This window comes from Hippopotamus amphibius, chromosome 1 (genome assembly GCF_030028045.1).
Source record: "Hippopotamus amphibius kiboko isolate mHipAmp2 chromosome 1, mHipAmp2.hap2, whole genome shotgun sequence".
Classification (NCBI taxonomy): Eukaryota; Metazoa; Chordata; class Mammalia; order Artiodactyla; family Hippopotamidae; genus Hippopotamus; species Hippopotamus amphibius.
The window spans coordinates 105,505,377-105,531,018 of record NC_080186.1 but is presented as its reverse complement, the minus strand read 5'-3'; the positions used below and the strand labels follow the sequence as shown (position 1 = coordinate 105,531,018).

The window sequence follows — 25,642 nt, the reverse complement described above, 5'->3', positions numbered from 1 at the left end:
CTCCTATTCACTCTTCAAAACTCACCTCAGGTTTCACCTCCTCCAGGAAACTTTCAGTGGCACCTTGCTCTTTTAGTCTGGAATAGATGACAATCCTATATGCCCCAGAGCATCCCATGTTCCTTCTATCAGAGAACTTATTAAAATTGTGTAATGTGTGTCTTGACAGAAAATGGGTCTTTCATCTCTGTAAACTCAGTGCTTAGCCCAGTGTCTGGCATATAGCCAGTGCTCAATAAATGTGAGTAAGTGAATCCATGTCTCTTGTTCACTACCATTCGATCATGGTTCTACATATACCTACTTAAGTTTCCTGACTGCCAACAAGTCAGTTCTGTTAATGGATACCATTAAAGACACAACCCTAAAAAGAGATTCTTTACTTGTGGGAACCATAGTCTTGGTAATGGTGAACGTCCACCATAAGGCATTAAAAGGGAAGAGTGCAGCTGCTATATACTCTTACAGGCTTGAGAACAGGCAAAAGATAAGCAGCAAATAGAGCACCAAAGGCACCTACTTGTCCCTCTGGGCCAGCGCCTCAGTGTACTGGTCGGGCTTGACCCGGTCTCCTGGTACATCTTCCCTGTCCTTGGTGACTCCCTTCAGTTTCTCTGAGAGCTCCAGGTTACACTCTTTCTCCACTTCCACCAGAGCCGCCATCCGCGCGGCTTCATTTTTGGCTAGCCTGGATTCCTGCAAAAAGAATGCAAAAAGAACAACAACTGAAAGGCTGCAAACACAGGTACTTTAGGGAGGGAAAAAGTGAATGCCAGGAAGCAGAGCAGTCGGGAAAGAGGCAAAAGAGGACCCCTGGCCGTGGATGCTCACCTCTTGCAGAAGCTGGATCTTATTCTCCAGGAGCTCATAAACATGATCTGTCTCCTGCTGTCTCTCTTCAAACTGGCGCCGGAGCTCAGCTTCATTGTGGCTGTTGAGATTCTTCCCATCAGCGCTAAAACCAGAGCATCACCCAGTCAGAGCCAGTCATATAGTTTAGCAAGCGGACCCACTAAGGTTGTTTCGGTAATTCAGTCACGTGGATGAGAAGAAAAATGAAGCATTTTTTCCTCTGCAATTATTTGTGGAACTGCTCTTTCCAACTTTTCAGGTAATCTTTTAGGAACTCTAATTTGTGTAGCTTGTCAATCAGAATGTATGAGTCCTTGACTCCCTAGAGACTTCATTATTGCTATAGCTTCAAGAGGAGAATCGGTCATTTGAAAGGCAGGAAGGCATCAAATGGTTTCGAATGTAGCGTCCATGTTCACAACTGGACTTTCCCATTAAGCCTGCTCTCCCAGAGTGCTTTGCTTATTCCTTGCCTTTCTTGCTATTTGAATTTAGAGTGTTCCTTCCATTTAGGTTGCTGGAACAGAATATCCACTTGGACAGCCACAAAAATGTTCTTCTCCTTTACAGCCAGTAACCCATAGACTGTCCTGTTTCTAGGCCACCTACCCAGAGTTCTATCCAGTTTTCCCACAGTGCCATGCAGAAAGCAGACATTTAATCTATGGAAGCTCAGGGTTCTGGCCCAGCTCTGCTTCTCTGATGTCCTTAGGAATGAATGTCCAGGCACTAGCATGAAGCGGGTAAGGTGTCACCAGCTTATTTATAACTAACAACAGCTGCCTTTGGATGTCCGAGGATTAGAAATTTTGGGGCAGTATCAGGTGCTGAATGATCTTAATTCCGGTTTGGTTTTATTCCTGTTTTAAGCCATTTGTTGAGAACCATGGACCATCTTCTTGTCATTGGGGCACAGAACAATACTGAACCTTCACAGGCTCATGATAAATCAAATCTGCTCTATCCACGCCCAGTAGTACTTTAATATTTGGCCCAGAAGGTTGTGTCCACAGCGACCAAATGGAACTTCCCTAAAGATTATAGAATTCCTTGGTCGATAGTGGACACTACTCAGCACTGTCCCAGAGACTATATTTATCTTGAGTTCCTATGTCATTATACAGTCTTTTGAGGGTAGAAGGGTCTTTGTGGTACAGGGACACAAGTTAAGAGAATAACCTAAGATCCCTAAATAACCTAAGGCCTCAGGAATCAACTTTTACTTTGACTCCATATTCCTTGATAAAAGCAATAGACAGCAGCTAACTATAATATCTTAAGATTGGAAGTTATACATTTTCTGAGTAACTCAGCCAGGAATGCCTGATTTAATAGGCTACAGCTGTTGCGAAGTCAGAAGTGCCTTGAACTTGATGCCAGACGATGTGGGCTCTGCCACTCATTTGAGAAGACTTTAACACTCTGTACCTTAGTTTTCTAATTTCTAAAAATAGGATAATGCCACCTAATTAAAAGCTGAAATGACATAAATATTTTTAAAAAGCACTAAGCAAATCTCAAAATTTATAACTCAATTGTTATTATAAGTTTTCCTAAAATCTATTAGCTCACTTAGTATCTTAGTAAGTATTGAGTAATATCAGCATACTGTATACAGTTGAGTCTGGTTTGAATATTCTCATATTGCTGGACTATCATTCTAAGTATCAAGAAATACTGTAGAGACAGAAGGAATGCCAGGTCAGATTGAACATATACTGATTCCAAGATATAATCTGAAAATTATTTTTAACAATTTCAATAGTACTTGTCATTTAAAACTGAGGGTTTTTAAATTATAAACACTGTAAATTATAAAAATAACCATCCTAATAATCAGAAGTATACAAAGAAAAAAAATCATCTTCTCCCCATCACAAACTCCAATCTCACTCCCCTAACACAAGCAATGTTAAAGAGTTTGGTGTGCAACCCTGCAGTTTTCTTCTATGCACATGCAAACAAACATATGCACACACAGATTGTTTGCCTTTACGCAAGGGGGCTTATACTCTGAACATCACTTAGCACTTTTTCCCCTTACTTAGTCTATGAGGGACTTCCCAGCAGGATAATAGTATAGAGCTAACTCATTCTTTTTAATGACTACATAATATTCCACAGTATGTTTATATCAAAATGTCTTCAACAATTACCCTATTGATGGATAGTAGTTTCTAGTTTTTTTTGCTGTTACAAAAAATGATGCAGTAAATATCCTTATACATTTATCCTTTCATACTCATGCTTTTATTTATGAGGAATAGATTCCTTCTAGGAAATCTAGAAGGAATTGATCAAAGGAAGTGCTTATTTTTTACTTTGATACGTAGTACCAAATTCCAAAAATGTTGCCATAGTTCATGCTCTCACCAGCAGTATATGAGAGTGCCCATTTTCCCTAAACTCTATGTCAGCCCTGGATGTTATTAGTAGATTACTGACTAGGAAGTTTATAAATTTAGGTCTGATGAATTTACCAATCTATGTCAACCTCTCTCAGACTTAGTAAGAGACAGAGAGCCCAAGGAAAAGAAAGTACATTGTTTCAGTTTCTGAACTGGAGGTAGCATTCAAAGGCCAGAGTTAAGGTTAAAGAATTTGGTTCCACATCCATTGCTCTCAGTTAATGAGCCCGACTCTGGAAAGGACCAAGAGCTCAAATAGTTCAAACTGCAACTCACCATGTGTCATCCAGATGCTGTTTCTTGTCCTGGAGTTCCTGTTTCAGGCTCTCTACTTCAACCTTCAACTCAATGTTCTGAAAAGCACACAGGCATTAATCGTTGTTAACTGCCACAGACCCTCTATCAAAGAAAGACAACTATTATACAATATCACTTATATGTGGAATCTATCAATAAAATGTGATACAAATGAACTTATTTACAAAACAGCAACAGACTCACAGATGTAGAAAACAAACTTATGGTTACCAAAGGGGAAGAGGAGGGGGAAGAAAAATTAAGAGTATAGGATTAACAGATATACATCACTATATATAAAATAGATAACAAGGATTTACTATATAGCACAGAGAACTATATTCAATATCTTGTAATAATCTGTGATGGAAAAGAATCTGAAAAAGAATATATATGTGTACACACACACACACACCTGAATCCCTCTGCTGTAGACCTGAAATTAACACAATATCGTAAATCAACTACAGTTCAATTTTTAAAAAGTGTTCACTATTATTACTTATAAAAACAGTTTTCCCTCCCTGACTAGGATAGCTGAAGTTCTCAGCTATAATCACATATTAAACTAATAATATGTCATAAAAAGGAAAGAAAATTATTACACCAAAGGTGGGATATCCTAGGCACCTGCATACAATAGACACCCAATCTGAACATTCTTCATGTTAGCTTCATTCTTCTAAATAAGTAGAAAAGAGAATGAGGGATAAGGGAATGACGGAATAAGTAGAAATGAAAATGAGGGAAAGAAAAAAAAAGAGAAGAAATATAGTTACTTCTCTAGGCTTTAGCACTATGTCTATTCAAGCAAATAGACAATAAAGCTTAAGGAGTCTCATGCAGAACTGCTAAAACAGTTTCCTCCCACACGATTAGATCCTAAATCTTATGATCAGTTATTCTGGTGGATCAAGGTAATTTCATGGATGTTACAAAGTCTACCACACGGAAATGCAAGTACGTTCCAATTTACAGCATTAAATTCTAACCCTCTGTAACCTCTTTCTGCAGAAAAATCACTGCATAGTTAATCACGTTTCTCCATTCTCCATTAGTAAGTATACAAATTGTTAAATTCCAAGAACAGCTGAAGTGGACCCGAAATTAACTGCACTTGCTTATCTTATCACCAAATCTTGTCAGCTTTTTGTCAAGATATCTAAGGAAATGTATTGAGTTGGCCAAAAAGTTCGTTTGGGTTTTTCCATAAAAATGTTAAAAAAACCCGAACAAACTTTTGGGCCAACCTAATGCGTACTCAAGAGAGGGTGGCTGGGGAGGAGAGTGCCTTTCTCTCTTTCTACTCCCCAGAAAAATATCCACCCACATAACTCAAGGAAAAGTTTCAATGATGAAGCTGAACTTAAATGATAAGAAATACAATAAACTTTCATTATAATGTTAGTACCTAGAACTAAAGGACTGGGCTAACAATGAGTTTATAGATTAATTGTGTTTAATCAGATTTTCTCTGTGTTGGTAGCTTGTTTTGTTTCAGGGAACATCATTTGAACAGAGTCTTAACACCAATTCATGTTAAACATAGGATTCTCCTGAATTCATTTCCACCCTGGTGTTTACTACAATGTTCAATATCGAATTGGGTTAAAAGAAACCAGCAACCAATTACCTGATTCCTTTCCCAGGATTCATTATTTTTTTAAGACTCTATCCTTTTATTTGATATGCCATACCTTTTCTCTTCTTTCTTTTCCCCTTCCAGTTTTATTGGGCTATTAATGACATACAGCACTGTATAAGTTTAAAGTGTTCAGCATAATGATTTGACTTACATACATCATGAAATGATTATCATAATATGTTTAGTGAACATCCATCATCTCATATAAATACAAAATTAAGGAAATAGAAAAAAAATTTTGTTCCAAGGCTTCAATTTTAACTCTATAAATTGATCCACTGCTCATATAATCCACAGTGGGGCCATCCCTTTTAAAAACGGAGATATTCAAAATTTTGCACCAGTAAAAGCTGTGACACAGTGAATCCTAAGAAAACTGCTTTTTTAAAAATCAAAAGAGAAATGGTTTTGCCTGACCAACTAAAAAAAAAAGTTCTTAATGCAAAATGTATCAGTCCTTTCACCATTAGGTTAGAAGAATTATTACCCATTATATTAACTAGGTCAATAGTTTGAACACTCTGTCTCACCAATATTCCACAAGACATTTTTAGGAGTGGGGGACAGGGAAGTTTAAATTGTAGAAGTGTGGTCACAGCCAGGGAGTGTTAATCGGTCTGCTTTGGCTCTTGTAGACCCCTGTCCTCCATTGTTAACAACACTCGCAGTGTGCAAAGGGACTTAACAGGTCTTATGGAGAATGATGAAGATGTCTAACATGTATTTCTTACACTCTATATGCTTGCAGTCCAGTTGAGAGGAGCAAAATTCCAAGGTATGGATTTAAAATGCTAAAGGTGATCACTGATGAGGAGGTTAAGATATAGCCTAACCCAGGGAAGGTTTAATGTGTAATATACACAAGGGTAGAGAAGGTCATTGTAGATGAAGAAATATGGTATTAACATAGAAACTGCTATCTTACTATCATACAACCCATTCAGTAGCTCACTTATTTCAAGCACAGATATTTGATACAGTAAAATTCTGGAATGATTTTTACAATTTCATCCATAGATTGATAAATAAATAAAATGTGGTATGCCCACACAATGGAATGTTACTTGACCATAAAAAGGAATGACATATGCTACAACATGGCTGAACCTTGTAAGAGAACCTTCACGTAAAAGAAGTCAGTCACAGAAACCATACATTGTATGAGGCCATTCATATGAAATGTCCAGGATGGGCAAATCCAGAGAAATAAAGTCGATTGGTGGTTGACTAGGGCTGGAGGGACAGGGGAACTGGGGAGTGATGGTTAATGGGATAGGGGCTTCTTTGTGGAGTGATAAAAATGTTCTAAAATTGATTGCTATGATATTTGCACAACTCTGAATATTCTAGAAACAATGATGTGTACATTGATTGTACATTTTAAATGAGTGAGTTGTAGTGGTATGTGAATTTTATTTCAATTAAATTATAAAAAATGTTTCAAAAGCCCTACAAAGTTATAGTAGTTATAATTAAATGATACCAGTGATTACATACTGCATATCACACATGCGGTTAGAACAGTGTCCAAACCTAGGGAACATCATTATTATATCTGAACTGAAGAGCAAAACTGTACATTGCCTTCAAGTGCCTCTAACAGAGGTTAGCACTGGGTATTTCAAAATCTCTTCCCAATCTTGCCCCTCCTCTCCGGCCCCCACAGTCAGCACCCTATGAGGTACTCCTTCCTTATCACTGGGATCAGAGTGAATAGTCACAAAACAGATCTCCCCAACCTCAGTCTCTCCATCATTTAAGTTTTTCCTAAAGCATATCTCTGATTAGTTTACTCTCTTTACTCTGAAACCTTTTCACAGTTTTTAATTGCATAGCAATCAAATTTTACACAATTCAGCTTGAGAATGGAGTCTACTCAAAATTTGACCTCAACTTACCTATCCGGCTTTATCTGCCATCACACTCCATCTGCCTAACTGGATTTCCCACACACGTCCTATGCTTTTCCAGTGCCATGTCACTGTTCTCCCTTCCGCTTCATCACTAAATGCCATGTCCCTTGTGAAGCCTTACTTTATCTCCCCCATTAAAAGTCATTTCTCATGCCTTTGATTTTTCATAATATCATTCTTTTTTTTTTTTTTTTTTTATTATTATTATTTTATTTTATTTTTTTTGGGGGGTACACCAGGTTCAATCAACTGTTTTTATACACATATCCCCATATTCCCTCCCTTCCTTGACGCCCCCCCCTCGATTCCCCCCCACCCTCCCTGCCCCAGTCCTCTAAGGCATCTTCCATCCTCGAGTTGGACTCCCTTTGTTATACAACAACTTCCCACTGACTATTTTACAGTTGGTAGTATATATATGTCTGTACTACTCTCCCGCTTCTTCTCAGTTTCCCCTTCACCCCCCGCCCCCTCCCATACCTCGAGTTCTCCAGTCCATTCCCTGTATCTGCTTCCCTGTTCTTGTCACTGAGTTCATCAGTACCATTTTTAGATTCCGTATATGTGAGTTAGCATACAATATTTGTCTTTCTCTTTCTGACTTACTTCACTCTGTATGACAGATTGTAGTTCTATCCACCTCATTACATATAGCTCCATCTCATCCCTTTTTATAGCTGAGTAATATTCCATTGTATATATATGCCACATCTTCTGTATCCATTCATCTGTTGATGGGCATTTAGGTTGCTTCCATGTCCTGGCTATTGTAAAGAGTGCTGCAATAAACATTATGGTACAAGTTTCTTTTGGGATTATGGTTTTCTTTGGGTATATGCCCAGGAGTGGGATGACTGGATCATATGGTAGTTCTATTTGTAGTTTTTTAAGGAACCTCCAAATTGTTTTCCATAGTGGCTGTACCAACTTACAGTCCCACCAACAGTGCAGGAGAGTTCCCTTTTCTCCACACCCTCTCCAACATTTGTTGTTTCCAGACTTTGTGATGATGGCCATTCTGATTGGTGTGAGGTGATACCTCATTGTGGCTTTGACTTGCATTTCTCTGATGATGAGTGATGTTGAGCATCTTTTCATGTGTTTGTTGGCCATCTGTATGTCTTCTTTGGAGAAATGTCTATTTAGGTCTTCTGCCCATTTGTGGATTGGGTTATTTGCTTTTTTGGTATGAAGCTGCATGAGCTGCTTGTATATTTTGGAGGTTAATCCTTTGTCCGTTGTTTCATAGGCAATTATTTTTTCCCATTCTGAGGGTTGCCTTTTAGTCTTGTTTATTGTTTCTTTTGCTGTGCAAAAGCTTTTAAGTTTCATGAGGTCCCATTCGTTTATTCTTGATTTTATTTCCATGATTCTAGGAGGTGGGTCAAAAAGGATGTTGCTTTGATGTATGTCAAAGAGTGTTCTGCCTATGTTTTCCTCTAGGAGTTTGATAGTGTCTGGCCTTATATGTAGGTCTTTCATCCATTTGGAGTTTATTTTTGTGTATGGTGTTAGGAAGTGTTCTAATTTCATTCTTTTACATGTTGCTGTCCAATTTTCCCAGCACCACTTATTGAAGAGGCTGTCTTTTTTCCATTGTATACTCGTGCCTCCTTTGTCAAAGATAAGGTGCCCATATGTGTTTGGGCTTACTTCTGAGTTCTCTATTCTGTTCCATTGATCTTCCTTTCTATTTTTGTGCCAGTACCATACTGTCTTGATCACTATGGCCTTGTGGTATAGTTTGAAGTCAGGAAGCCTGATTCCACCAACTCCATTTTTCCTTCTCAAGATTGCTTTGGCTATTCGGGGTCTTTTGCGTTTCCATACAAATCGTAAGATTTCTTGCTCTAGTTCTGTGAAAAATGCCATTGGTAATCTGATCGGGATTGCATTAAATCTGTAAATTGCTTTGGGTAGTACAGTCATTTTCACGATGTTGATTCTTCCAATCCAGGAACATGGTATATCCCTCCATCTGTTTATGTCATCTTTGATTTCTTTCATCAATGTCTTAAAGTTTTCTGCATACAGATCTTTTGCCTCCTTAGGCAGGTTTATTCCTAGGTATTTTATTCTTTTGGTTGCAATGGTGAATGGGAGAGTTTCCTTAATTTCTCTTTCTGCTCTTCCGTTGTTAGTGTATAGGAATGCAAGAGATTTCTGTGCATTAATTTTGTATCCTGCTACTTTACTAAACTCATCAATGAGTGCTAGCAGTTTTCTGGTAGAGTCTTTAGGGTTTTCTATATATAGTATCATGTCATCTGCAAAGAGTGATAATTTTACTTCTTCTTTTCCAATTTGGATTCCTTTTATTTCTTTTTCTTCTCTGATTGCTGTGGCTAACACTTCCAAAACTATGTTGAATAACAGTGGTGAGAGTGGACACCCTTGTCTTGTTCCTGTTCTTAGAGGGAATTCTTCCAGTTTTTCTCCATTGAGAACAATGTTGGCTTTTGGTTTGTCATATATGGCTTTTATGATGTTGAGGTAATTTCCTCCTATGCCCATTTTCTGGAGAGCTTTTATCATAAATGGATGTTGAACTTTGTCAAAAGCTTTTTCTGCATCTATTGAAATGATCATATGGTTTTTATCCTTCAATTTGTTGATATGATGTATCACGTTGATTGATTTGCGTATATTGAAGAATCCTTGCATCCCAGGGATAAACCCCACTTGATCGTGGTGTATGATTTTTTTAATGTGCTGTTGTAGTCTGTTAGCTAGTATTTTGTTGAGGATTTTTGCATCTATATTCATCAGTGATATTGGTCTGTAGTTTTCTTTTTTTGTGACATCTTTGCCTGGTTTTGGTATCAGGGTGATGGTAGCCTCATAGAATGAGTTTGGGAGTGCTCCGCCTTCTGCAATATTTTGGAAGAGTTTGAGAAGGATAGGTGTTAACTCTTCTCGAAATGTTTGATAGAATTCGCCTGTGAATCCATCTGGTCCTGGGCTTTTGTGTGTTGGGAGATTTTTAATCACTGCCTCAATTTCTGTACTTGTGATTGGTCTGTTCATGGTTTCTATTTCTTCCTGGTTCAGTCTTGGAAGATTGTATTTTTCTAAGAATGTATTCATTTCTTCCAGGTTATCCAATTGATTGGCATATAGTTGCTTGTAGTAGTCTCTCATGATGTTTTGTATTTCTGAGGTGTCCGTTGTGACTTCTCCTTTTTCATTTCTAATTCTGTTGATTTGCATCTTCTCCCTTTTTTTCTTGATGAGTCTGGCTAATGGTTTATCAATTTTGTTAATCTTCTCAAAGAACCAGCTTTTAGTTTTATTTATTTTTCTTATGGTTTCTTTCCTTTCTTTTTCATTTATTTCTGCTCTGATCCTTACGATTTCTTTCCTTCTGCTCACTTTGGGGTTTCTTTGTTCTTCTTTCTCTAGTTGTTTGAGGTGTAAGGTTAGGTTGTTTATTCGATCATTTTCTTGTTTCTTAAGGTAGGACTGTATTGCTATAAACTTCCCTCTTAGAACTGCTTTTGCTGCGTCCCATAGGTTTTGGGTTGTTGTGTTTTCGTTGTCATTTGTTTCTAGATACTTTTTGATTTCCTCTTTGATTTCTGTAGTGATTCCTTGGTTGTTTAATAGTGAATTGTTTAGCCTCCATGTGTTTGTATTTTTTGCAGTTTTTTTCCTGTAATTGATATCTAGTCTCATGGCGTTGTGGTCTGAGAAGATGCTTGATATGATTTCAATTTTCTTGAATTTGCTGAGGTTTGATCTGTGACCCAAGATGTGATCTATCCTGGAAAATGTTCCGTGTGCACTTGAGAAGAAAGTGTAGTCTGTCGTTTTTGGATGGAATGTCCTGTAAATATCAATGAAGTCGAGATGGTCTAATGTGTCATTTAAAGCTTGTGTGTCTTTATTTATTTTCTGTTTGGATGATCTGTCCATTGATGTAAGTGGGGTGTTCAAGTCTCCCACTATAATTGTGTTACTGTCGATGTCCCCTTTTATAGCTGTTAGCATTTGCCTTATGTATTGAGGTGCTCCTATATTGGGGGCATAGATATTTACCATTGTGATATGTTCTTCTTGGATGGATCCCTTGATCATTATGTAGTGCCCTTCCTTGTCTCTTTTAATAGTCTTTACTTTCAAGTCTAATTTGTCTGATATGAGTATTGCTACTCCAGCTTTCTTTTGACTTCCATTTGCATGGAATATCTTTTTCCATCCCTTCACTTTCAGTCTATATGTATCCCTTGGTCTGAAGTGGGTTTCTTGTAGGCAGCATATAGAAGGGTCTTGTTTTTGTATCCATTCAGCCAGTCTGTGTCTTTTGGTTGGAGCATTTAATCCATTTACATTTAAAGTGATTATTGACATGTGTGTTCCAATTACCATTTTCTTCATTGTTTTGGGTTTGTATTTGTAGGTGTTTTCCTTTTCTTGTGTTTCCTACTTAGAGAAGTTCCTTTAGCACTTGTTGTAAGGCTGGTTTGGTGGTGCTGAATTCTCTTAACTTTTGCTTGTCTGGAAAGCTTTTGATTTCTCCCTCAAATCTGAATGAGATTCTTGCTGGGTAAAGTATTCTTGGCTGTAGGTTTCTCTCTTTCAGGACTTTCAGTATATCCTGCCATTCCCTTCTGGCCTGCAGAGTTTCTGTAGAAAGGTCAGCTGTTATCCTGATGGGTTTTCCCTTATATGTTGTTTGTTGCTTTTCTCTTGCTGCTTTTAATATTTTTTCTTTGTGTTGAATTGTCATTAGTTTGATTAATATGTGTCTTGGTGTATTTCTCCTTGGGTTTATTCTGTATGGGACTCTCTGTGCTTCTTGGACTTGGTTCATTATTTCCTTTCCCATGTTGGGGAAGTTTTCCACTAGAACCTCTTCAAATATTTTCACAGACCCTTTCTTGTTTTCTTCTTCTTCTGGGATGCCTATAATTCGAATGTTGGTACGTTTAAGGTTATCACTGAGGTCTCTGAGGCTGTCTTCTAGTCTTTTTATTTTTTTATCTTTTTCCTGCTCTGTGGCGTTTATTTCTTCCATTCTATCTTCCAACTCACTTATTCGTTCTTCTGCCTCAGTCATTCTGCTGGTTAGAGCATCTAGAGTATTTTTAATTTCGGTTATTTTGTTATCCATTGCTGTTTGTTTTTCTGAGTTCTTATGAACTGTTTCTTGTACTTTCTCTAATTTGTTATCGAGATTTTGTATCATTTTTACTATCATTACTCTAAATTCTTTTTCAGGCATTTTTCCTATTTCCTCCTCATTTATTTGGTCTTGTGGGTTTTTTTCCTGCTCCTTTGCCTGCATGGTGTTTCTTTGTTTCCTCATGGTTGTCCAAGCTTTTGGGGTTGCTTGTCCTGGTGATAGAGGTGTTTATAGAAGACTGTCCAAGCCTCAGACTAATGTCCAAGTATTGGATTAGACGAATATTCAGTCTGGGCTGAAGAAAGAAGATTAAATGCAGAAACATTTGGAATCCCGCTTCGTCCAAACCGTGGCCGTGGAGGGTACAGAGGTAGAGGAGGTCTTGGTTTCCGTGGTGGCCGAGGACGTGGTAGTGGCCGAGGTGGTACCTTTACCACTCCTCGAGGATTTCGTGGTGGATTCAGAGGAGGTCGTGGGGGCAGGGAGTTTGCAGATTTTGAATATAGGAAAGACAACAAAGTTGCTGCATAGTCTGCAAAGAAGTCTTTGAAAATAGATGGATTTCTGGCTCTTCGTGGTCCTGAGAATTGGTTTCAGTCTGGGGCCAGACGCGGCTCTGGACGACGCCAGACGGCAAGAGCTCCTGGTCTCCACGCCTCCTTCACGGTGGTCCTTCCGGACGCAGCCCGGCGAGGACCGCCGTCAGCTCCCTTGTCCGAAGGAAACCGTTCACGCCAGAAATTTATGAACTCCTGGGCCCTGCATTTAGCGCGGGCAGCTGTGCCTGGAGGCCCACCTCGGGGGCCGACCCGAAGCCTCAATATCATTCTTTTTGTACTTCAATATTGACACACCATATAATGCTCTGTCTTTCCACCCATCATTTTACCCTTTTAGATTTCAGATTCCCTTGGCACAGAGAAAAATGGTGGTATGTTGGAACTAGCCAAGTGTACTTGTTGTCAGCTTGTGCCTTTTGGTTTTGTGATGCTGGGACATGGGTTTCAGGACAGCAGATCTACAAAGGCAGAAATCATTTTCTGCCACTTACTAACTGGGGCATCTTTTTTGTGTAAGTTAACCTCTTAGAATCTAATTTCCTCATCAATAAAATGTGGTTATAAAAATTACCTTGAGGAGTGTAGAGGGGTAAATGAAACAACCTAAGTACCCAGCGCAGAGCCTGATTCAAATATCTAGCAGCTGTGACTAACTAGAGACCCTCGGTGATTTGCAACTGTATTTGTAGTAAAGGCACTGAATGAGTAAACCAAGCAACCAACCAAGCAATCAACCGGAACAGATGCACACAGGCAGAAGTGGAACGACAATATGTTTGTTGAAGAAAATGGAGATTGGCTAATGCTGTGTTATTGTACAAAAAAAACCCTTTTATCTGAAGCCTTTAAAAGAACTTCTCTGTTTGAAACCGAATATTCCCTAAGAGGTATATTATTAACCCATTAAAGATAAAAGGTTGCTAAAACTGAGGAGGCATGAAAAGGAAAAATAACTTGCCCCAGGGAAACTCAAGCCACCAGTAGAATTCCAGACACAGCTTAGAATCCTAGCCTCCTCTTCTACCTCTCATCTTCCCCCATAAAAGGGCTAAACATTCTACTCCTGTGCCTAGTCTACTCTGAGACTTAGAGGTACTAACTTAAGATCTCCAGACCTTAAAATGGACATTTTAGAGAGAAAGGTGAGCATGGACCAAGGATTAGATGGTATTAAGAAATTACCTTAAATTGGTACAGCCACTATGGAGAACAGTATGGAGATTTCTTAAAAGATGAAAAAATAGAGTTACCATATGACCCAGCAATCCCACTGCTGGGCATATACCCAGAGAACACCAGAATTCAAAAAGACACATGCACTCCAATGTTCACTGCAGCACTATTTACAATAGTCAGGACATGGAAGCAACCTAAATGTCCATCAACAGATGAATGGATAAAAATGATGCGGTACATACATACAATGGAATATTACTCAGCTGCAAAAAGCAATGAAACTGGGACATTTGTAGAGACATGGATGGACCCAGAGACTGTCATACAGAGTGAAGTGAGTCAGAAAGAGAAAAACAAATATCATATATTAACACATATATGTGGACTATAGAAAAATGGTACAAATCAACCGGTTTGCAAGGCAGAAATAGAGACACAGATGTAGAGAACAAACAGATGGACACCAAGTGGGGAAAGCGGGGAAGGTTGGGAGGGGAGGAATGAATTGGGAGATTGGGATACCAAATTTTACATCTAAATATATGCAGTTTATTGTAGAAAAAAATGCATTTCATAAATGTGTATAAAAGGATGTAAAATATCGAATGATGGAATAAAGTTCCCAAAGCCTGAAAAAAAAAAAAAAAGAATCCACCTGCCAATGCAGGGGACATGGGTTCGATCCCTGGGCCGGGAAGATCCCACATGCCACAGAGCAACTAAGCCCATGCACCACAACTACCGAAGCCTGCGTGCCTCAAGCCTGTACGCTGCAACAAGAGAAGCCACCGCAATGAGAAACCGTGCACCGCAACAAAGAGCAGCCCCCACCCTCCACAACTAGAGAAAGCCTGTGCACAGCAATGAAGACCCACGCAGCCAAAATTAAATAAATAAACAATAAAATAAATCTTAAAAAAAAAAAAAAGACACACACCCCAATGTTCACTGCAGCATTATTCACAATAGCCAGGACATGGAAGCAGCCTAAATGCCCATCAACAGGTGAATGGATAAAGAAGATGTGGTACATATATACAATGGAATATTAGCCATTACAAAGAATGAAATCATGCCACTTGCACCAACATGCTTGGACCTATAGATTATCATAATAAGTGAAGTAAGTCAGACAGAGAAAGACAAATATATGATATCACTTATATGGGGAATCTAAAAAATGATAGAAATGAACTTATTTACAAAACAGAAACAGACTCACAGAAAAACTTATCGTTACCAAAGGGGAAAGAAAGGTGGGGGAGAGGGATAAATTAGGAGGTTGGGATTAACATATACACACCACTATATATAAAATAGATAATCAACAAGGACCTACTGTATAGCACAGGGAACTCTACTCAATACTCTGTAATAATCTATATGGGAAAAGAATCTGAAAAAGAATAATATATGTATATGTATAACTAAATCACTTTGCTATATACCTGAAATACAACATTGTAAATCAACTATACTTCAATATAAAATAAAAAAATTTTTAAATAAAAAAAAACATTACATTGAAAAAAAGAAACTATCTTTAAGCTTTTTGGGTACAATAATAATAGTACTGTGTTTTGGTTAAAAACAAAGCCCTTATTGGTTAGAGGTACATTCTGATGTCTGTCTAGATGCAGTTCTGTGGTGTCTGAGAGTTGCTGTGAGGAGCAGGGAGGACGGAGACAGCAGAATGTCGGTAACTGTTGAAGCTGGGTGACAGGTACATGGGTCCCCAGTGCTCGGGACAGGTGCATGGGAGGCACTGTTCTCTTTATCTTTGTCTCCTTTTGAAAATTTTCCTAATGAAAAATTAGAAAGGGCATTTTCATCATGAAAAGGTGGATGTCCATATTCTTTTTTTATTTTTCCACTTTCACCTCTGGAATTCCCTAAACTATGGTCATAGGCAGCAAAGAACATCTGGCTCCCTAAAGCAGTTTCTTTCTGCCACCAGTCTTACGTACAACAGTGGTGCTGAGTCTATTTCCCAATACTGAGGAATAAAGAAAAAAACCTGCCTCTTAAACCCGGGGGACTCAGAATACAACTGGGTCATAGGGAGGAAAGAAGATCCGCAGAAATACATTACAAACAAGATTCTTCTAGAGAGGAAGCTGAAACTTCTTTAAGCGGGCAGATGGAACTAAAAAAAGCACAGTTCTCTCACTTCACCTCCTACCCTCTTCCAGTCTCCTTCAACTCTCACATTGCCTCACACGCTCCCTTCTTCTCCCTCCCCTCCCCCGCTCACCTTACCCAGCTAGAGCTGTACCCTTCTGGTCTGACACAGGACCATGATGACATCAGTCATTATCCAGCAGCTATCTTTTCTGCAAACCAGAGTTCTGAGTGATAGTAGTTTATGGCCAGATAGTTTCCAAGACTCCGTTGGCCTTTGGTGGGGTCACCCTCTTCACCTCTAAACTAAGGGCTCCTGCTGATTGAGAAATCAATTATGTAAGTGCCCTTGGATGCCACCAAGGGTTTGCCTGAGCTGCTCTTAGCCTGTGATGCTTTCTCTCTTCTTTCTAAAACTGTTCTTCATTACACTTCAGTTCAAACATCCCCACCTCCCACTCCAGGAAACTTTCCCCAATCCCCGAGTCAGAACTTAATAATTCATTTCTCTTCAGTCCCACTGAACTTTGTGTATAACTAAGACAACTGTAATTGAGTATCCATACTGACACTGCTGAAAGTGAAAAGAGGCACCATCACAACTGTACAAGGACAACTGGTAACATCAGGACTGTCCTGAGTAAACCAGAACTCAGTCATCTGGCACCTATCTCTAGTACAGCACTCACCTCACTCTACTTTGATTAGTTACTTAAAATGTCTGGCTCCCCTTTTAGATTTTAATATCTAGAAAAGTACTTTGCCCTCAGTAGCTCTCAGTATATGTTTATGGAATAACCACTGTCATCTGTCCTGAAGTGCTAACTTACGTGTTTGTTTCAGTATTTAACTTCACATTTGTGTGTGTGTGTGTGTGTGTGTGTGTATACACTAATCTTGAAGCACTTTGAGGGCAGAGATTATGTCTCATTTTATATCTCATAGTTTGCTGCTGGGGGAAGAGCAGGAGCTCAAAAAAAAAAAAAAAAAAAAAGAAAGAAAGAAGAAATAAAAAAGCTTGGCAGCATACCAGTATATATTCATTGATAGCATTGGCAAGTCAACTGTGTATTGGAGATTAAAGCTTGCCAAAGCCAAAGTGCTTTTCAGTGTGGTAAGAGGTGAATTAGCATCGGTGAGTGAAGGAAATGGGTACTGCACCTTTGTAAGACAGTAGGAAACAAGGCAGAGAGAAGCAGGCCTTCCACAGAAGAGTTTTTATTTGGGACAAAAATAAATATGGCCAGATCTTAGTCTAAATCAATTCTATAAACTAAAGGAATCCAAAAAGAAATCGTTTAGTAGGAGGAAGAGTCTCAAACTCTTGTGAGCAGACCTCTTATAATTCCTGATTATTAACCCAAAGTGAAAAGTAACTCTAGTGGATGGGTTTTATTTTAAAATGTTTCCTTTTCTTTTTCCAACCATACTCCTTCTAGGAAAAGTGTAGTTCAGAAATATTTTTTGTTCACAATGAATTTCTTTCCCACAATTTTCTGATACCACTGGGGCAAAGCATTAGCTCTATAAAACAGGGTGAAGGACTAAGTATTTTCATAAGGGGTTCTTCTATCTGTCCTGAACAAGGGGTAAAGGGTTGGTCCCTACACAATCTCTAGAAACACAATTTAGTAGCTTCCAAGTGAGTTGTTCTGTAGATGAGATTTCTTTTCATTCACTTAGTTTTAAAGCAAAAGAAGAACCCTAGAAGGTCTAAATATGTGGCTCTGTCATCAATTGTGTGACCTCAGACTAGTTACCCCCAGAGCTTTATGTTCTTATACAGTCAATTAATTTGAATCAAAGCCTCTCCCTCTTGCCCATAAGAACTATAATACTAGCTGCACTACTCATCTTCTCTGTTGATGTGAGACGCCTAGCCAGAAGGGGTTCAAATGCAAATCATGAAAGTTCTCAGACCCTCAGGTGGGGGGAAAGACCTTATTCAGAGGTGCAATCCCTGCCTTTCTACAGATTCCAGGTTCACTGTCATCCACTAGTGCAGTTAAGCCCCAAATTAGACACAGAGGTTGCCCTGACATGTGACAAGAACAGTTCACTGCCAGGGAAAGGACAGTAATGCAGTGTCCCCAGCCTCAGTAACCAGAAGACTACAAGGCCAGGCACTCTCCTGCCAGAGACTGCTTTAGTGTCCAGCTCCCCAAAGAAATGGAAAAAAACCAAGTGGAAAGTTTCAGTTTATACAATGCAAAATATAAGGATCTACATCCAGATGGCAGAACTCCTCTCTTCAGGTCACTCTTTCAAGCCCAACCCATGTCAGTCCTTAGTAGAGGCCTGAAAACAACACCAATCCCTTCCCAGCCCAGTTTACCTTCATTAGACAAACACAGACACTGACCTCTCTGAGTAAGCACTGAGGCTATGGGTGAGTTCTAAGGTGGCCAGGTATTTGTACAGACACAGCCAGGGCTCATGTGCATACAGGTGTGGGTGTGCGTGTGTGAGAGAGAGAGACAGACAGACAGACCCAGAGACAAAGATAGAAAGGGTGCTCACTGGGCAGACGACAGGGAACCTAACTTGTGAGAAGGTAGCATTTGTTTAGTCACTGGTTTTTTAATCAAATATTTACTGAACATCTCCTTTGGATATGTAAGGCGCTCTAAAATACTAAAGTACTGAAAAGAGCAAGGCAGACACAATCACAGCCCTCAGAGAATTTACAGCCTATGGGGGCAATTAAACAGATAATTATAGTAGAGTGTGATAAACAAAAGAGACCCAGAATCAAATAGCTGTATGGAAATGCACACAGGTGGCAGATATAAATAGCAGCAGATACACAAGTCAGTGCAGGTCCATCCAATAACTCCTGGCTTTAGCCTCCAAAGAAGCATTCCTAGACCCAGCTCAAGGTGTGTCATACCTTGGGTTGCCCTTCCTCTCAGCTCCCCGGTTCTAATCTTTTAGGGAGCATGGCTATAAATCTGAAACTACAGCACTGCCAAGGGAAAATAAAGAATCCGGTACTTAGGGCAGTGGTATGGTACAATGTGAAGAGTATAGACTTTAGAATTGAACTGGCCTGGGTTCAAATACTCACTCTCACATTCTATCAGGTTGAATAATACGCAAGTGCAGATATTCAATCATTTCTTTACAGTTCCACATAGTTCATCCTCAATATTCTAGAAATAAGTAACAACCTAAGTTGTAGTTCCTTCAGGTGCTTTCAATCACTACCTTTCAAGGATTCTGTGAAAATCAAATGAAAAGATGTAAATGAAAATACCTGACATATAATAGATGTTCAATATACATTAGTTTCCCCAAAGGTAGGAAGATGTATGAATCATAAGGACAGATACATATTTCTGGTCAACCCTGAGTTTAGGAACCCAAGAAAGATAGATTAAAATGAGGTTAAATGATAAAATGATAGATTAAAAGCTTTGGATTTTGATGGTGGGGGAGGCTGTGTGTTGGGCGGGGGCCAGGAGGCATATGAGAATTCTCTATACCTTCTGCTCAATTTTGCTCTGAACCTAAAGCTGCCCTAAAAAAATAAAGTCCACTAAAAATATATGGGGAAAAATATGAGGTGCCTTGGACATGTTTTATTTAGACTCTGAGCTCAGAGGTCCCAATATACACACTGCCTTGGTGTTCACAACGATGTCCAACTTAAACCCTTCTCAGTCACTCTGCTAAAATCTTGGTCAAGTCCCAGAAGTGTTGCTCTGGCCCAACTGAGTTGGCAAGTGAGAAAGCATCCAAATAAATACCAGTGATCTCAGTGATTCTCTCCCCGTCCCCAGCACATTCCTTCACAGAACGAATCTCTCCCACTTGGCTGGAGCCTCTCTGTTCACAAATAGGACTGGCTGGGCTTAATTTAGAAAAGTGCAGGCCTCTCATGAAAGTCGGGGGTAAGACTGGAGGCCCTGCAATCCCAGGACACCTTGTGTGGAGACAGGAACCCGGCCCCACTGAAGGTGCTGAAAGGGATGCTTGGAATGATTTGTTTCCATCAGCTATTTAGAAACTGGAGTTCAAAAGAACTATCCTGTGCTTTCCTTAACTTCCCTCTGGGCAGCAGGTGTAGAATAGGGATAAGCAATTTATAACTTACTTTGGAGTTACAAAATGTAAAAAGTATATTAATTTTTCTACAGATAAATTGGTACATGGGAAACCTAAAGCCTACCAAATATTTTAACATTCTCTGTGGCACCTAACACAATCTGACATTTATCCCCAAATTCAGCTCTCAGTTCTGGATTGACACTTGCTTTGATCTACTCTCCAAAAAGAATAAAGCCACTCACTGGTGTCCTGCAAAGTCCTGCACAGCTTTTCTGACATTGAAGCTTACAATACAAAATGGAATCTTAAGTTCTAACACTCCTCCCTTGGAATCCCAGCTGTGTCCTGAAGCCAGGTCCTACGATCAGCCAACTCCTCTGAAATTATACCTGTGCTTGAGACCAGGGGCAGCACTTAGACTGTAGATGCTAAGCTGTGTCATCCAGGATGGCAGCCATGAGCCACACACAGTTATTGAACCTTTAAGGTGTGACTTGTCCAAAATGAGATGTGCTGTAAGGATTTCAAAGACAATACACACTGGATTGCAAAGACTAACCACAACAAAAGAATATAAAATCTTAATAATTTTTTAATGTTGATTTCATGTTGAAATGATATTTTAAATATGTTATTATCATCAATTTACTTTTCTTTTAATGTGGCCACTAGGAAATTTTAAATTACATCTGTGGCTTATATTAAATTTCTGTTGGACAGTGCTACTCTACAAAATGTTAGGGAAAAGATGTACTAGTTTTAAATACATTACATGAAGACATGTCCTGACCTGCATCACAATTAATCCCATGGTCTAAGAGCACCTGTAAGCGTTTTACGGGGTTATGCTATTCATCAACCAACAAAATACAGAAGTGACTATAGCAAATTATAAGTGAAGCAAAATTATCTAAGGGGTAGTAACAGGCACCACACTGAAGAAGGCAGATCGAAGAAGTCAGATCACAGTACTACCCAAACTATGCCCAGACACTAAACTGCAAGTGCAGGAAGGCAGGGACTCCCTCTATCTCCTCACCATTGCGTCCCCATTGCCAGCACAGGGCCCATACACAGAAGTGCCCACACGTGGAAGATGATTATATATTTATGAAATGAATGGGTGTTGTTAAAAATAAAAACACAACCCGCTCTTAAACAATTCTCACTGTCAAGAATTTGCTCCTTATACTGTCTCTTTTCTCAATTTGTTTGCTTCCTACTTCTGCTAACCTTTCTCCTGGAGAGACTTCTCAGTTCCAGGAAGAGTTGGAGGGTCACATGGAGTGCTCCAAAGCCAGCTTGTGGGCTCTCAGGTGGAGGCGACAGCAAAGGATGGAACCACACCTGAAACTTCTAGGGTGTTTGCAATCAATCAACACACACTTTCTGAGTTTCTTATTATGGGTTCAACAATGTTGAAGAGAATGTTGAAGGCTACAGAGTAAGTCTGAGATCAATCCAACCTACAAAGTGTTTATAATCTAGAAGGAGAGATAAGAAATGTACACATGGAAAGATAATTGCCAGCCAGGGATTAAGCACATGTGCCAAATAATGTATCTGAACTATAACTGCTAGAAGAGTGCAGAGAGTAAACGATGGTTTCAGGCAGTGGTGATGAAGAAAGGCCCACCTGAGCAGGTGGACTCTAGGTTGGACTTTGAAACCTGAGTAGGGTTTGAATAAGCAGAGAAAAAGGATTCAGGTATTCAGGTGTGAACAAAGATGTGCCAGCAGGAATTAGCACACACGAGGGAGACTGACTCACTCTCGGAACATGTTTGAAAATACACAGTGATAAAGCTTGCTTCTTACTTCACTGGAAATAATGAAGTAACTAGAAGAAAACCCCAACAGTCTCCTACCACCGTATCTATCCATCTACCTGCATCTGTGCTCACAAACTGTCTTTCCGCTTGTGACCACAGATCAACTATCCATGCTCCTATCTAAAGCCAAACCTTCCATTTAGGCATTATTAGGTCCCATTCTCTCTACTTCTCAAAAGTAACACCCAGAAAGTCTCCTTCATCAATATGTCACTTTCTACTAGAAAATTCTATTGGTACACAAGCATACTATTATTCATCTATCTTTTAAAAAGTCTCTTATGGACTCCTTACTTTTACCAGTTACTGTTCCATTTCTTTGCTTTCCTTTGCAACAAAACTTCTCAACATAATCAGTCATACTCATTGACTCCAACTCCTCTCCTCCTATTTTTTGTTAAACCTACTGCAATCAGGCTTCTGCCTTCACCGCTCTACCAAAACTACTCCAATCAAGATCACTAATGACATTCATGTTGTCAAATCCAAAGGTCAATTCTTAGTCATCATATATTTGAGCAAGCAGCAGCATTTCAACAGGTTGATTCTTCTCTCTTCTATTGTGTTTTCTTTACTTGGCTTCCAGAATCCAGACTCTCTTGGTTTTCTTCCCACTCCACTAGCTACATCTTCTCCATCTCCTTTGCTGGTTCTTCCTCCTTTCTCCAAACTACTGTTAGAGTGACCCAGGGCTTAGTATTTGGTCCTTTTATCTTCCCTCTTGGTAGGTCTAACTCCTTTGGCGATCTGTATAGTCTCACAGCTTTAAATACCATCTATATGCGGATGACTCCCAAAGTTATATCTCCAACCCAATCCTTTCTCCAAAACTTCAGACTTACACACTCAACCACTTATGTGATATTGCCACTGAAAATGTCCAGCAAATATCTCAAACACAAAATCTCCAAAATTGAACTCCATGTTTCTCGACCCCCAAACCTGCTCTACACATAGCCTTCCCTATCTCAATTATGGCATCTCCATCCTTCCAGTTGCTTAGGTCAAAACCCCTGAGGGCTTCCTTGATTCCTTTCTTCCTTTCTTTCTTTCACATTCCATATCAATCCATCAGCAATCTTGTTGGTGTTACCTTCACCACTTCTCCACACAGCAACTGCTATTACCTTAGTCTGATCACCATCACCTCTTATCTGAATGACTGCAATGGCTTCCTATTAGCCCATCTGGCTTCTACCCTTGCCTTTCTATAGGCTATTCTCAATACTGTAACTACAACGATCTTTCAAAAGTCAGATAGGACCATCACTGTCTGAGTGTCACCTTGTCACTCAGAGTAAAGCTGAAGTCTTTAAAATTATCTACTAGGGCCTATCTGATCCTCACCACCTCCATTACTTCTGGGGCCTTATCTCCCAACATCCTCACCTGTTCTCATGCTGTTTCAGCCTCCATGTATTTCCTGCTCTTTCTGTCCTGGAATGTTATCCTCCCAGTTATCTATTTGGCTAACTTCCTCATCTCCTTTAAGTCATTGCTTAAAAATCATTTTCTATTCAATAGCCACTTTGGAAAACAGTTTGGCAGTATCTTATAAACTGAAATACATGATTACAATATGACCTAACAATTCTACTACTGGGCATTTATCCAAGAGAAATACAGCAAAGATTTATATGTGAATATGCACAGCACCTTTAGTCATAATAGCCAATCACAGGACACAGTCTATATGTTCATCAACAGGTGAATGGATAAACAAATCACATTATATTCATACAATGGAATACTACTCAGCAATGAAAAGGAGTAAACTACTGATACAAACAACATGGATGAACCTCAAAATCATTATGCTAAATGAAAGAAGCCCAACACCAGAATCTATACTCTACGATCCCGTTCATATGAAATTCTAGAGTAGACAAAACTAAACTACAGACACAAAGCAGAGCAGTGGTTTCCAGCAGTCAGAGATGTAAAAGGACTGGCACCAGTGGGACACACGGCAACTTTTTGGGGGGATGGAAATGTTTTACATCTCAATTGTGGGGTGGCTATTGCATAGGTGTTTATATTTGTTAAAACTCATCAAACTGTACACTTAGTTGATTTAAACAAAAAAATGAAAGGAAAACAGAAACAATAAAGGAAATGGCAACACAAACAGCCAACTACAAAGGGTGAGTAAGGAGCTCAGCATAGGGACCATCACTTGGGATGGCCTCACGCCTCAGGTCAGCCTTAAGGGCTATAAATGTGGTACCGGTAAAACCCAGGAATAAATCTTCCTCCATTGGTCATTCTCATGTTTACTGACTTTACTTCCCATCTCATATCTGTATCATAAAGTTACAAAAAGATACAGGAAGATCGTGTGGTGGACAGACTCTAATAGGGCTCCCCACGATCCCTGCCTTCTGGTGTTCATGCCTTTGTGTAATCCCCTCCCCTGAGTACAGCAGGATGTGGAGCTTGCTTCCAACCAATAGTATACGGCAAAGGTGACGGACTGTCAATCTTGTTACTGTGTTAAGTATTAAGACTCTATCTTGCTAGCTGACTTGCTCTAGAGCTTCTCCTTGCTGCCTTGATGAAGTGAACATGTAAGGAAAGTCCACATGGCAAGGCACAGTAGGTGGCTTCAAAGAGCTGTGGGTAGTCTCTAGCCAATATTCAGCAAGACGTCTGGGCCCTTAGTCCTACAAGCAAATAAATTCTGCCAACAACTCAAGAGAGCTCAGAAGCAGATTTGTCCCCAATTGAGCCTCCAGATAAGAATTCAGCCTGGTCATTACTTTGGTTATAGCCTAGTAGAACCCTAAGCAGAGAACTCAGCTAAGCTGTGCCTGAACTGCTGACTCATGTAAACTGTAAGATAATAAACATATGTGTGTTTTAAAAATCACTTTCTAAATATAGCCTCCCTGGACCACTCTCTAATGCTGCAATCTGCCCTCCACTCTTCTACTTTTTTAAAATTTTAAATTAACTATTATTATTATTGGCTGCATTGGGTCTTCGTTGTGGCATGTGGGATCTTCACTGTAGCATGCGGGGTCTTTGTTGGGGTATACAGGATCTTTCTGCTGTGGTGCGCAGGCCTCTCTCTACTTGTGGCGCATGGGTTCCAGAGAGCATGGGTCTGTAGTTTGCAGCACACGGACTCTCTAGTTGAGGTACATGGGCTCAGTAGTTGCAGCATGGGGGCTTAGCTGCCTTGCAGCTTGTGGGAATCTTAGTTCCCCAACCACGAATCGAACCCACGTCCCCTGCATTGGAAGGCAGATTCTTTACCACTGGACCACCAGGGAAGTCCCTCCACTCTTATACTTTTTGACCCCCTTACCCTACTCTACTATTTTTTTCCCCATGAGGACTTATCGCTTTCTAATATTCTACATATGTTATTTAATATTTACTATTTATTGCCTATCTCCTCATAATAGAATATAAATTCCATGAGGGTAGGAATGCTCATCTGATTTGTTCATTTATGTATATATTATTACAACGAACTCCAATAGCACCTGGAACATAGTAGGTGTTCAATAAATATTTTTAAATGAATGAGGTCTAATGCTTAGGTTTCAACTAGACTCAACCTATTTTTATTCTTGCAGAGACAAAGCATAGCTAATCACTGTCTGTCACATCCTGAGACTTCTAAAATTTACTGTTAGGCCACCTCTGAGTTTGCTC

At 39.5% G+C, this 25,642-nt stretch overlaps 1 protein-coding gene across 2 annotated transcripts in view; it reads right to left on the bottom strand.

Moving 5' to 3' along the window:
* PDE4DIP (phosphodiesterase 4D interacting protein) overlaps nucleotides 1–25,642 on the bottom strand; it is a 203,585-nt gene that overhangs the window by 100,784 nt on the left and 77,159 nt on the right. The window contains exons 5-7 of one of the 2 annotated variants that reach the window (XM_057720826.1): nucleotides 3,537–3,613; nucleotides 832–955; nucleotides 521–696 (exon numbers count right to left, since the gene is read on the bottom strand). In XM_057720826.1, coding sequence (XP_057576809.1) covers nucleotides 521–696; nucleotides 832–955; nucleotides 3,537–3,613 — 377 coding nt within the window. Of the gene's footprint in view, nucleotides 1–516; nucleotides 697–831; nucleotides 956–3,536; nucleotides 3,614–25,642 lie in introns of those variants that run through there. The other variant, XM_057720836.1, reaches the window with a different exon arrangement.